This window comes from Podarcis erhardii (genome assembly GCF_964252035.2).
Source record: "Podarcis erhardii genome assembly, chromosome: 4".
NCBI classification, from domain to species: Eukaryota; Metazoa; Chordata; class Lepidosauria; order Squamata; family Lacertidae; genus Podarcis; species Podarcis erhardii.
Genome location: NC_138508.1, coordinates 97,156,046 through 97,169,927, shown reverse-complemented (window position 1 = coordinate 97,169,927; position 13,882 = coordinate 97,156,046). Strand labels below are relative to the sequence as shown.

General features: G+C 43.3%; 1 protein-coding gene and 1 long non-coding RNA gene across 2 annotated transcripts in view; one reads left to right on the top strand and one right to left on the bottom strand.

Moving 5' to 3' along the window:
- The window catches only part of SCEL (sciellin), a 55,915-nt gene that overhangs the window by 31,193 nt on the left and 10,840 nt on the right, over positions 1-13,882 (top strand). The window contains exons 11-15 of the mRNA XM_081859514.1: positions 29-100; positions 7,186-7,254; positions 7,986-8,045; positions 9,232-9,291; positions 10,028-10,087. Of these exons, the coding sequence (XP_081715640.1) occupies positions 29-100; positions 7,186-7,254; positions 7,986-8,045; positions 9,232-9,291; positions 10,028-10,087 (321 nt within the window). The remainder of the gene's footprint in view (positions 1-28; positions 101-7,185; positions 7,255-7,985; positions 8,046-9,231; positions 9,292-10,027; positions 10,088-13,882) is intronic.
- LOC309339895 lies at positions 2,285-5,261 on the bottom strand. The gene is made up of 3 exons (XR_014155628.1): positions 5,218-5,261; positions 4,407-5,047; positions 2,285-4,032 (listed from the first exon to the last, which is right to left on the bottom strand). It is a non-coding gene; the product is annotated as an uncharacterized lncRNA (long non-coding RNA).

Below are 13,882 nucleotides of genomic sequence, written 5' to 3'. Positions count from 1 at the left end.
AATATGAATTTTCCTTTTCATTCTGCAGGACTATCTATTCATCGGAACCAATTACACCTCCAAAGTCAAATGTTGCCGTGAGCGATCCAGCCAGAACTAGGTAACATAAAGTGATGTGATTAATGATTGGTGTTTTATGTGATGACACAATAACCAATGATGGTTGCTACTGGGTGCAAAGCAAAACACTTATAAGACCCGCTGATTTCAGTGGAAGAGATGTAAGTCAGGAAAGTAGCAGCAACAGCATTGAAATGTTTTATACATCCCCTGTGACCTGTGCCCCCAAAATCCAGGGCAAACTTCATGTAAGAAAATGGCAGCAAAACCTTATTCTGCTTCTTCTAGGCCAGGCACAGGCAAACCCGGCCCTCCAAATGTTTTGGGATTACAATTCCCATCATCCCTGACCACTGGTCCTGTTAGCTAGGGGTGATGGGAGTTGTGGTCCCAAAACATCTGGAGGGCCGAGTTTGCCTATGCCTGTTCTAGGCAAAGTAGCTTTTGGAGGGGGGATTTGGCAAAAGAAAAACAGCGGGATGCAGAATGTGCATAACCCTTACCCTATCCAGTTATAATTCACGTTCTGGGGATACCTTGCAAACATGCATCTGGAACACCATGTGGGAAGGGGTCAATTGGGGACATTTCCAGTGTGAAAACGGTGGTGGGAAAAAGGGTGAAGTTTCCCTTTCTCCAGTACTTCACCCATGAAGGTGGTTTGCTTCTGAAGGTGCTTTCCCTGGAAGGAACCCTTGGGATTTGATTCTGCCCCTTTCGGTGTAATTTGTAGTTCAATATTCGGCTTTGATGGTAAAGTTATATTATTCAATTTGGCCCTGGTCCTGCAAAGACAATCCACAGAAGTGCTTGTTTGTCACAGTAGAAAAGCCATCCACTTCATATATGTACATATATACACAGTTTTGCTGCAATATACATTCATTTGTTTTCTTACAAAGCAGCCCAGAGTAGCTACAGCCCAGCCCAGATGGACAAGAACAGATTCCCAGCAGATCTGAGCTCTGGTTTCTTTTTAGAAATTAGCCATGAAATGTAAGGAAGTTGGGGAAAGGTGAGGGATGCCAAGAGAGAGAACTGTAGATACGTATGAAGATTGACATTAAGATTGACATTTTGAAAGAGAAAAAGTCAAAGTTGAGAGAGATGATGTTTAGAGAAAGAATACAAACATATGAGGCAGCTGAAACACAGTGGGCAAATACAGATCCAATATATCATCATAATGCAACTTAGTTTACTTATACCATCCTTCCACAATCCACTGCTCTCTGGATGTTGTTGGACTCCAACTCCCATGTGCCCAGCCAGCATGGCCAATGATTAAGGATGATGGGAGTTGTAGTCCAACAATATTCTACAAGATACCAGGTTGGCAGAGGCTGATTTATACTGCGAAAGCATCTGACCAAAAACAACTGTGTCTGAGGAAAACATTCAACTGAGCTTATCCCAGCATCAGACTTAAAGTCTGTTTACAGTGGTAATCTCTGGGTTCCAACCTAGCAACTCTAGTCTTAATTTACTTGGGTCACATCTTAGAGATTATTTCTGGCATCGTTGTGTGCATTCCTAGTCTAAAGTGCATAGCCAGACGTCTTTAATAAATCCCACGGCATGTACTGGACTACAATGGGATCTCCCCTCTTGAAAGAGTTTGAGTCATGAAATATTTCCAGGAAGGAAACAATGTGTTGATTAAAGATTTCTGCTGTCAGATTTGGAGATCTTAGAGAATAAAACATCGGCAAATTAACTAGGAAAAGCTGCTGTCACTACCCACTTACAAAGGCTTGTTCAAGCCTTTTCCTAATCCCCTTCCTCACTCATTTCATATTCACTCTCCTCTGTGGTTTTTATTAGCATATCAAGCGTTCTGCTCCGGTTTCACCATTGGTAGAGAGCTGCGGTAACAGTATTTGACTGAGCTACAAGTTGCTATAGTAACCGTGCTATATGGCTATTTTGTGTCAGTATCTAAACCATAAGCAGCTTGAGAAGCTTAATTGGGAGACATGATTCTGGTGCAACATCCTTGAATTTGGCCCCCAGGCAACGGGGGAGGGGAGCAAATCTGACACCTGGCAAGGTGGGGCTCAAAAATCCAGTTGAGGACACCAGAAAGATGCATCCATATTAATTGCTGTCAAGAGAAACAACAACTTCTTTTTGTTTTGCTTTAAACCCACTAAGTTCATTTACTTATTTTAAAGGATTTATTATTATTATTATTAAAACCCAACTTAGTGTAGTAATGTTAGAAGAGATGTGAAGGAGATGTCGAAAATGTATTATCCATTTGCATGGGGGGAAATGCAAAAACCGAAGTTTTGTCCTTTCTGTGAAATTAATGTTAACTCTACCTTCCTTTCGCTCACACCAGCACCAATGAATGATTTGCACAACCTGATTGATAAATAGGTCAGTTGTCCCTCTGATAACCTGCAGTATTTATGGAAATACTTTGGTTATCAGTCTGAACCTGCTATCAAAGATAGATTCCATCCCAGCCTACCTATCCTATTCATCAAACAAGATGAACGCTAGGGAAAATTATCAGGGTGGGCAGAGCGAAGTAGGATCCAATGATGCAAGCTCTTAGGGAAATGGTGCTGTGTGTAATTTGGAGCAGTGGAGGGAAACATGCAGTACTGTTTTCAAGCCAGTTAGTGTATTCAGCACTGAGCAAGATGGGCAAATGTTCTGACTCAGTATATGGCAGCTTCCTTTGTTCCTATGACTCCCTCCCTGCCTTTTGATCCTGCAAATAAATGGTTCTTGGCCTGTGGGTTGCATTCTAACGCAAGGGAAAATAGTTCTTTGAATTAACTTGAAACCAGCATGCCACCTGGTTCACCTTTGCAGCCAAATGTTCCATCTTTAAGGACTTCTCTGTATGAATAATCTAATTGTTTTACGTTTTATGGAATTGCTGAGGAGTACTCAGATGTGTGCTTTTTATAGTTGTGAAGTCAATAGAGAGCTTAGAAGGCTATGTTTATTCTGAAAGCATAACTGAGCAAGTTGGCGTTACTTTCCCAGTAATTGTTTGCTCATGCTACTTCTCAAAACATCCTGAAAGACAACTTCTTCCCCACCGTTTAATTCTGAAAATTACTGTACTCAGCAGCTCGGGGTATTTTTGGCAGGCTGTAAATGTGCTCTCATGGTTTGCTACAGTGCTCTTTAGTTTCTTAATTCTTGGCAACTCTTTGTGGTCCAGCCTTCAGTGAGGTGAATTTAAATCAGCCTGGCACTGTCTGGCCAATGTCTTGGCAGAGATGAAAACGCCGTCCTGAATCGGAACAAATGCTATTCCTGTATCAGCCTCATTTGCTGGCTAGCTTACAAATTGCCCTGTGAGCGAGGGCCGTCCTGGACACAAATAGCCCTGGCCGATCAAATCCAGACATTGCTGATGCACTCTTGACACCGTGTTCAAAGGCAATCCTCTTTTGCTGAGGCCACAGCTTTCTATTATGACCGATTACCCTTTTCATCGCCAACTCCCGCACAGGAATAGATACTTTTTGCTGGTTCTTTTATAGCTTAAGCTAATTCCTCCATACAAATTGTCTGGCAATTAGTGTGGGCTAACTGCAGCATCAGGGAAGTTGTGTGGGCATGTTGGAGTAAATTGGAGAGCCTTGTGTGTGCAGACATAAGCTCAGCAGGTGCAAAGGTGCATGGCCTTGCACAGAAGGGTCAGGTTGAATATTTATTGTGGCCAGTGACACTAGACGTTTGGAATTGGGTTGTTGTTATCTATAAAAGGAACACGCAGGAAGAGGAAAGGATCTGCCCATGTTCTTCATTTCAGGTTCTTCAGTTTTTCAAAGCCCTGGCTGTAGTGTTGTGCTGCAGGTTATCATCCTGTCCCCATTGGTGCTTGCTCCATGGTAAATATGTTTTATACTTACCTGCTGGGAGTAAATCCAATTGAACAATGAGAATTCCTTCTGAGGAGATATGTATAGGATGCTGCACTAGGTCTCCTCAATTTATGGGCTGCTATCAAAGCCAGCGGGACGCGGGTGGCGCTGTGGGTAAAACCTCAGTGCCTAGGACTTGCCGATCGCATGGGCGGCGGTTCAAATCCCTGCGACAGGGTGAGCTCCCATCTTTCGGTCCCAGCTCCTGCCCACCTAGCAGTTCGAAAGCACCCCTAAGTGCAAGTAGATAAATAGGGACCGCTTTCTAGCGGGAAGGTAAACGGCGGTTCCGGGTGCTGTGTTGGCTCGCCAGAGCAGCTTTTTCACGCTGGCCACGTGACCCGGAAGTGTCTCCGGACAGCGCTGGCCCCCGGCCTCTTAAGTGAGATGGGCGCACAACCCTAGAGTCGGACGCGACTGGCCCGTACGGGCAGGGGTACCTTTACCTTTAACTTATCAAAGCCAGCAGTATTTGAGTACACTGGTGGTTTTGAAAGTAAACATACCTCTCCCCTAAACCACATTTTGTAACCATGGTTCATGTACCCTCTGCTCTAATGTTACTGGTGTGAAAGTCTCAAATGTTCACCTGTCATACCTGTAGATGATGGAGTTTTGTTCCTGAAATTCCAGTGTAATATCATAATTTTGATATGCAGCTGCAACTGTTCATATCCTAAGCACTTACTGTTAGTTCTCTTAGCCATTGGACTCCTGTGAGATGTTCCTGGGTCTGAAATCCTATTTAAATATTCTTGGCACCTTGCGCTGCAGTTTCTGGGTGGGGATCTGACTTGTAGCCAACTCAATCAGCATTAAGTTTTATCCACGAGGAAAAGAGGGGCATTGATTTATTAGACAAATCAGAAAAGCCTGGAAAGTGGCAGTGTTTCATCCTGAGTTGGCTGGGTTAGATGTTGAGATGGCTGGAGTGCACATTCACATATATCACTTAGTGATTCATCCTGCAGAAATGGTAAACGGCTTCCATGGAAAATCTGATTTTGCTTGATCTTGCTTGTGGTTTGAGATCATCACTAGACGTTTCAGTCACTGAGCCGATTGACACATAGTTCTAAGGCAAAGGGGTCATCCTCTCAGTGGCGTAGCATGGGTTGTCAGCACCCGGGGCAAGGCAAGTAATTTGCGCCCCCTAACCTGTGGATTTGCGCCCCCTAACCCGTGGATTTGCACGCCTAACCCCCAGATGTTGCGCCCGGTGCGGCCAGCCCCCCTGCACCCCCCACGCTACGCCACTGCATACATATTGCAAGGTGAGAAAGCAAGTCTTGAGCTCTCAGCCTTTCTGTGCAAATGCTATATACAGTGTAGAGTCTAGAGGGGTCAGCAAACGTTTTCAGCAGGAGGCCAGTCCACTGTCCCTCATACCTTGTGGGGGCAGCAGACTATATTTTGAATAAAAAAATGAACAAATTCCTATGCCCCACAAATACTCCAGAGATGCATTTTAAATAAAAGGACACACTTTACTCATGTCAATACACACTGATTCCCGGACCATCCGCACGCCGGATTAAGAGGGTGATTGGGCCGCATCCAGCCCCCGGGCCTTAGTTTGCCTACCCATGGTCTACACAAACCCTGTTCATGCAACCCACCCAATACTTCTTGATGGTGGGCAGAACACAACACATATTGCACAAATTTATGTACACAGGCCCTTGTTTACATTTAGGGTTCTATAGAAGCCTGGAGGTTTTTTGTGTGTTGTTTCCTCACTGTATGAAACTAAACACTGAACATCTCTACATTTTTGTCTCCCCTGCTTCTGCCTGTTCCTAATGGGTGGGGTTCAGTGTAGCGCTAAGCAGATTCTTCTTGCTTGGTGGAATGATCTGCTCTCTTCTCCCCCTGTGTGCTGTTCCGGGGGGGTTCTTCTGACACCCCCAGAGCCAGTTTCATGGAGGATGGAGGGAAGCGTTATTGTGCTTGTGTAGGTTTCTTCTGGCAGGCATGGGACTACTTAGTTGAATGCATCTCATTATATTAAATGTTTCAAAGTGCTTTTCCATGAAGTAGCTTGAGAGTGCAATTTGCATTGCTTATGCAGTCTTTGTCAAAAGAGTTTGGGGGAAATGTTTCCTTTTATATCTAACATCTCCTTGAACCCACCAAATAAACCTGGCAATATCTCATTTAGATGTTTGCTACTGACCTGGTTTGATCAGAACTCAGTATAGCCTTATCTCGGAGAGAGCAGCCTGATCTGCCCCTTACAATGCCTTTTCTAAAAATATTCTCTTGAGACACAACATCCAATGATGCAACCTCCTCTTTCAAAGTATTAGCTTTTGGGTTAACTCTTATAAGCAGTTATATAAATAAAACTGCAAGACAGGCATGGGAGAATGGCAGGGATCACTTGTACTTTTTGCATTCCTTTCTGGTCCCTGTTAGGGGTTCTTGGGTTGTTCTTATTTTTGATTATGTATTTTGTTATTTTATATTCTGATTTTATCCTGTGAACCACTCTGAGAGCTGAAGGTGGTATACAAATTTAATAATAAAAAATAATAATGTGTGTATGTGTGTGTTTAACTTGTGATAAATGCTTCTTAGCACTTCCGTAGAAGCTATGGTGCATTATTATAATAGGTATCTGCAGAAGAAGATGCTATTTAGTTCTCTCTCATAATCACTCCGTTTTGACCTGGTTAAGTCACTACAATACAGTGGTACCTCGGGTTAAGTACTTAATTCATTCCAGAGGTCCGTTCTTAGCCTGAAACTGTTCTTAACCTGAAGCACCATTTTAGCTAATGGGGCCTCCTGCTGCTGCCGCGCCGCCGGAGCACAATTTCTGTTCTCATCCTGAATCAAAGTTCTTAACCCGAGGTACTATTTCTGGGTTAGCGGAGTCTGTAACCTGAAGCATATGTAACCTGAAGCGTATGTAACCCGAGGTACCACTGTAATTTTTGTTTTAGCTATTCCTTTGATATCCAACCTTCATTGCACAGTCCAAACTTACTGCACTGCGAGAACCACTAGACAACTAGCAACTCTCAGAGTGAGACATTTGTGCTGCGCATATCCAAGCAGTTGCTAGACTTTGTATTGTCAGAGTATGAACTGTGTCAAGATGAATCTTTCTAACTTCTCTGGAATATCATTTTGGTTTCTCTCCTTAATCTGGGCAAGCTGAATAATTGAACATGCACAACACAACTTTCAAATTTATTTAGATGAACCTATTTTCTCTGTTTTTTAGGCAGATAGGCCCAGCAAAACCCAGTGAATCAGATGCTAACAAAACCATGACAAAAGAGAGAGCTGGGAGGTAGGCCCTACTGTGTTTGATGTGTCATTTTCAGAATGAGAGCTAACTGTGTGAACTATGTCCTAAGCACCTCACGTAGGCTTGTTCTGAGGATAAAGTGGGATAACCATGTTTGTTGTTCTGAGCTTCTTTGAAGGAGGATAGCATGCATTTTATTTACAACTGTCAGTGGCAACTGGGTCAGAACAGGCCTGTACAACGTCTGACCCGGCAAGCTAAATGCAGCTCACTGGCCATGTATAACAGCCCACTAGGGACTACCTGAGAAGTCTTTGTTTATTTGTTTGACAGTCTGTGACTTCAAAAGCCAGCAAGAAGGATGTGTGATGTTAAAGAGTGATGTTTGAAGTTGTGTTCAGCCTAGTTGTTCCACGTTGTGCAGACTGTGGAACGTGAACATGAAGTAGGGAGACGTGAGTTCAAGGAACCAGGGTTCAAATTCCCAGTTTGCTAGGCAGCTCATTGATTGGACTTAGTGAATATCTCACCATCTTACAGGTTAAGAAAAGAGCCTGTATATGCTGCCCTGAGCTCTGGGGAGGGAAGCTGGGCTACAGATAATAGTAAATATGCTAACATGCCATGATGCACAGTGCTTATTTATACAGGACAGCATGAAGCAGAAGGCTTAGCCTCATTTCATGTGGTTTATTTGCTTTGAATGTCAAATTCTAGCCGACTATTGAAATATCTCTGTACTTTCTTCCACTGATTTTGCTTAATCTCTGAAGAGGCCAAGAACTGGATGATCTCATTGATGTCAAAACCAAAGGCAATAAGAGTAACCAGGGGTAAGTCTTGAAAGGCTCTATGGCTTCAATAAAGCGATGGAGATGGCATGGATTGTGACCATAGCAGGGAAGGCATGGGAATGAGAGCAAGAAAGATAATAATGCATGGAATCATAAGGCCCAGCTCATGTGCTTAGTCCGTGACACCGAAACAATGAAAGACACTAAGTTTGCTTGTTTTCCAGTACAGCTTCTAAGTTCTCTCCTCCAGCAATAAGACCTGGTCCTGCAGAGTGCCCAGAAAGGCTTCCAGATGGCTCCTCTGGTAGTTTATTAGCAAACCACAAGACTCTAGGCAAGGCAGTGTGAATCCTGCAAGACTTGTGGGCTCAGGACAAAGAGAAAGACCCAATCAGCTGGCCAGCTAAGTGCAAACATGAAAAACCCTGTAGGTACTGATGTGTCACTAGGGTCACCATGTAAATACCTGGGTTGCTGACTGAGGCAAAGCTGAAGGTTAGGGTTCGGAATGGCAGAAGGCATCTCTTTCATGCAAACCTGAGAAAAATTGGTTTAATCAGGCTACATGAATTTTGGTACACATGGTCAGGGAGGAACTGGCAGCCCATCTGCTGACAGAAGAGCTACCTCCTGGGGTACCTGAGTGGAAAGGATGTCCAAGAGAGCTAATCACCTTGACCATCTGTGAGCACCTACAATGCTCACCTGGGAGTGGGGTATAGTTGTTAAGCTAGCTGCTGGGAATGAGTTGACATGCAGTCTCCAACCCTCAAAGGACCCATAGGTGGCACCTGAGAATTGGACTCCAGCCATCCCTTGACCTAAGATCTCTGCCCACTGCACAGTAGATCCATCACCCTATCTTGGATCTCCCTTAGTCAAATGCCATTGCCCTAGTCTTAAAGTTGGATGTCATCAGACCTGTAGAAGTTGAGGATCTTGTTGTCTCAAATTCTGTGGAGGAAGGGCAAGATACAAATGTGATAAATAGTCTATTAAGGAACAAGACATAGTATTTATTTATGCAGGACATTATGAAGCAAAAGGTTCCAGTTGAGAGACTTTTTTGTTGTTGTTGCCTAAAATCAAATCTATCTTAATTATAAATTGCCATGGATATACTCCAGCTGTAAGATATTTTGTGTGGTTTATTTAGTTTCAATATCAAAATCATCGTTAAGAAATGAAATATCTCTGTACTTGTTCCCACTGATTTTGTTTAAAGAAGTCAAGAGCTGGACAGTCTCATCCAAGTCAAAACTAAAAGCGATAAAGGTGATAAAGGGTAAGTCTTGGAAGTTTCTTTACCACTTAATTTATTTCCGAAGTTTAAGCTGTGGAGAGGGCACGGGATAAATGCCAAGAACGATTTCATAAAGCAGTTTAATCAATTAGAAGGAAAAGGAAAACACTGGATTCCAAGCAAAGGAGGAATGATCTAATGCTATGAAATTCTCTTCCAACAATACTCCCCCCTACCCTGCCAATCTGCTCCCAGAATCTGTAACATGCTGAGGTTAGTAACTGCCCAGTCCCATCCAGACGTTGAACCTGAAGTCTCCTCAGAGGAGGTCCAAGAGAAGCAGGACCCTCTGGCATATATTCCAGACCCTGGAAAGCCATTGGATCAATACTACATTCATATAAATCTCCCTGCCCCTGTCATACAAACTCTTGTTTCAAGTCTGTGGTTCAAAGCAAGTCCATGGTTTGTGGGGCAGTCTAATTCTAAGGGAGGCTTGCACTGCAAGAAGCAAAGTTGAAGATTCTGCAAGGCCAAGTGGGACAGAGCATTTTTTGAGAAATCACTACCAGTCCCCTTCTGTTGCGCTTTCTTACTCATGCAAAGTTGCGCTGGTGTCAGGTGGCTGTGGTTGAATCCATGGCATTTAGGTCCTAAAGTTTTGGATGTGATGCAAGGGACCTGTGGTGGTTTCTCCCCTTCCTCCTTGGTCCTTACGCTACCTAAAAGGTCCAATACATTGACCATAACCTTCCTTTGTGTTTCTTTCCTCTTTAAGACACCAAGATCTTGATGATTTCATCAAAGTGAACCGTACATCTAATGGACATGCCAAGGGGTGAGTCTTCTCATCGAGCTGCACATCTACATGCATTGAAGGCTTAATCTGGTTTTGGTTTTTTGTTTTAACAGTGTAACTTCTAATGTTTCCTTACCCCACCCAACTTTGCAAATGTTGGTTTTGTAAGAGACTTAAGGCAATTGATAGCTCCTTAATTGAACTAGAATTTCCATGATTTCTTAGTTGGGAACTGAAACAGTTAAGTGATTGTTTAAATTTGTCGGAGAGACATGCCTGGAGTTAACTCCCCCACCTCCCAGCTCAAGTGCTGTGTAACTGCACAAATTCAAAGGAAGGCAACATAATTTAAATATAGCACAGAGTTTTCTCCTTATATCGGCAAGATCTCCTTTTCACAGGTGTAAGGAGTTGACAATAAAAGAGAAAAGGCATCCAAAGATTAGTTTTCCCAGGTAGGATTAGATGGTATGCCTCTTTTTTAAAAAATCCACATGTGAAAATAGCCTGTATGGTCATAAAACCACAGAATAGTAGGAAAACATAAAAAGCCAGTGAATCTAACTCCTTATCAAAAACGTGGGTTGTATCTTCCCACAAAACTATTTGGGCTGGTCTATGTTGCCAGTTTTGACCCTGTAGATAGAGAATTTATCATATGAACCACAGATACCACCATTGTTTCTCAGGGACAATTCTCATGACCCGGAGAATTAAAGAAATTGAAACAAGAATGGTAGTTGTATTCATGGAAATCCCTGTTTATGCTAGACATTTCCCACACAGATTCCTCATTGTGCATCATTTAATCCAGACTCAGTCATGCACAGAGTAGGTTGAAATCAATGAAACTTGTAGTCATGACTAACTTAAAAGGTGTACCATGGTGTTTCCTCTGTCTGCACTGTTCCCAGAGGTCATTCCTCCTCTGGTCACTCTTGTGGATAAACAACCTGACTGATTGTCTCCAAGTGGGAATAAGCCCCACTGAATTCAGCAGAGCTTACTGAATAAACACGGTTAGGGTTGCAACCTTAGGTATGGAAACAACCGTGTGAACCAGTTCATTATGAGATGGATGGGCAGAAATGGGCACTTCAGGCCTGAGTCAGCGCCAGGCTGTCTCAGCTATCCGCTTACCCCCACCAATGGTAGACTTTGGGCTCTCAAATTTCAGCGGCGCCCTGTGCACCACTAAAATTTTGTGCCCTCCACCTCTCGTGCTCCATTCTGCAACATTGCTGCAGCGCTTCCTGAATAAACATGACCAAACTGGTTGCGCTACCCTAAGATTACCAGACTTTTTTCAAAGATTCTGGGGACACTTTTTTTTTTTGAAAAGAGAAAAAAAAAGTTATTAAAATTATTTATTTATTTATTTTGAAAAAAAAGTAATATCTTCTCTTCTGTGGTCTCCTCTGTCGCGTGGCCTTCCTCTGGGCCCTGGCCTGCTCTCTTGGAGTGTTAGCCACCGTGGAGTAGGCTTGGGTTGGGCCTGGGCTTGGCCATGTGCCGTTGCCTTCCTGGTGCTCTCCTACCTCTCTTCCTTAGTGGCGGCAGCGGCAGAGCAAGCACGGCCCCCCCTCTTTTTCCTCCTTCCTCTTTCTCTCTCTTCCTTCTCTTCCTCCTCTCCTCCTTCTCCCTGCGTCGGCTCCAGGGTTTTTACTGGCCCCAGAGTGCCGCTGGGCAGTCAGCCGGGCGCTCTCACTCCCAGCTCCATTTGGGTTGCAGGTGTGGGTGTGTGTCAGTGGTTCCCCCTGTTGACGTGCCAGGCGTCCCCGGTTCCCCCTCAGCAGTGGTAGCAGCAGCAGCAGTCTCAGCGGCCCGGAGCCAGCCTGGTAGTGCAGTTGGTTCTGGCTGGCTTCAGGAGCTGCTCACTGCTGTGGTGCTCGCCATTTTGCCTCACCAGAAGTCCCCATATGATGTGTCTTGTGCCGTTGAACCAATCACACAACATTCATTCCCTACTCATAAATCTACAACACTTAAAATATAAATTAAATGAAAATTTATTAAAATAAAATATAAATTAAATGACATTAAATGAAATCCAGGGACATTCCGGGGACGGATTTTGTCCAGGGACAGATTTGTAAATCTGGGGACTGTCCCCGGGAAACGGGGACGTCTGGTAACCATACGCTACCCTAAAACTGCCTCTGTCCCCACCTTCTGGCATGTTTGCAGAGGCAGCAATGACCCTGCCCTGCTGGGCTGGGGGAAAGTTAGAATTGCATTCTTAAAAGACTGGACCAGAGAAGGTGGCATTTAATGGAAAGCTTTTGGAGGTATTAGAAGCAGGGAAAATAACACATGTTACCAAGGAATGGTCAAAACAATGTTTAGGCGAGGACTTAGCAGGATTTTCCAGTTGTAAGACTATATCTGCATGTGTTCCGAATGGCTGTAAACATGTTTGGTACAACAGGGCTGAGCTTTTACCTGTAGCATCAGAGCCAGCTGTTGTGCTTGGGCTACCCAGAACGTTTGGTGGGCGTGATGGGCTTGGCACTTACTGCAGAAATCCCCAAAGACCGGTGAGAATTCTATCCCTTTCCTCATTTTGTTAGCTATCAGTTTGGCACTATTTGTACCATGATTTTAGATGTATGTATTCATTTATGTTCCATTTTGAGAGCATGGAGATATTATTTATTTAATAAGCAGTTCCTGGGCTGGGGGTTTCCCTGGCAGATGCATCTGGACCCCTCTCTTACTGTTTCCCACCAACTGATTAAAATGTTCCTGTTCTATCAACCATTTGTCTTACTAATAGCAGGTGGGTTATGTGTCTGACCCTCATTTTAGGATGTTTCCTGAATTTGTTTAGAATGTTTGCAAATTTTCTGTTTCTGTTTTCATGCTATTGTCTTTTATTTTTTCCATAAGCCAGCTTTTGATGCAAATTCATTTGAAGGGAAGCATCTATCATCCATCTATCTATCATCTATCTATCTATCTATCTATCTATCTATCTGTCTAGAGATATAGAGATATAGGTATAGATATACTTTCTCTCTCTCTCTCTCTCTCTCTCTCTGTATATGGATGTATAAAATAAATAAATCAGAGCTTTTGCCGTCACAGCAACTCCTTGAAAAGTAAAGGCTGCTCAAATGTGGTACATTATTATTACTAAATTTATTGGTTGCTTTTTCTTGCCAAAGGCAGCTCAAGGCAACTTACAACTAACTGAACCCAGGCCATTCAGTAAGCTTTGTAGCCAAATAGAGAGTTGAGTTCAGAGTCCAGTGCCCTAACCACTAGGCAACCACATTGATTCTGTTGACATTAGAAGTCTAGTTTGGTCTGTTTTTATTAATGAGGAAGTCTTCAGAGATGTTCATCTCCCTATAATGTCCCAGGGTCTGGTCTGAAGTTATAGGAGGCCACCACATATGTGAAACTAAGCATGTTTAGGTCTGGTCAGTAGTTGGATGGGAAACTGCTTAGGAACCTCTTATGGTACAAAAAAGGCAGAATGTACCTGTAAGAAAATTGATAAAATAAAACTCCCCCTAAAATATATGACTCATAACTCTGTTCCAGAAAAAAATTAATCCTCTGCTCCAACAGAATTCCCGAACTAATGTTATATTTACTGTATTGCCTTCAGTTTGTTTATGGTTTGGCTATAAGCATAATTCTTGAACAACAGGAATGTTATGAAATGCTTATATTAATAGCTGTATTAAGAAGGCAGCGCATTGGATTTTTATGTCTTGAGACATGGTGCGCTAATGCAAGCTACTTAGCATCGGAAGTATCTACGTTTATCCTCAACGTTCCGGTGGCTGCCTAGAGATTCAAAATACTTAGCACCAAAGTGTCAGT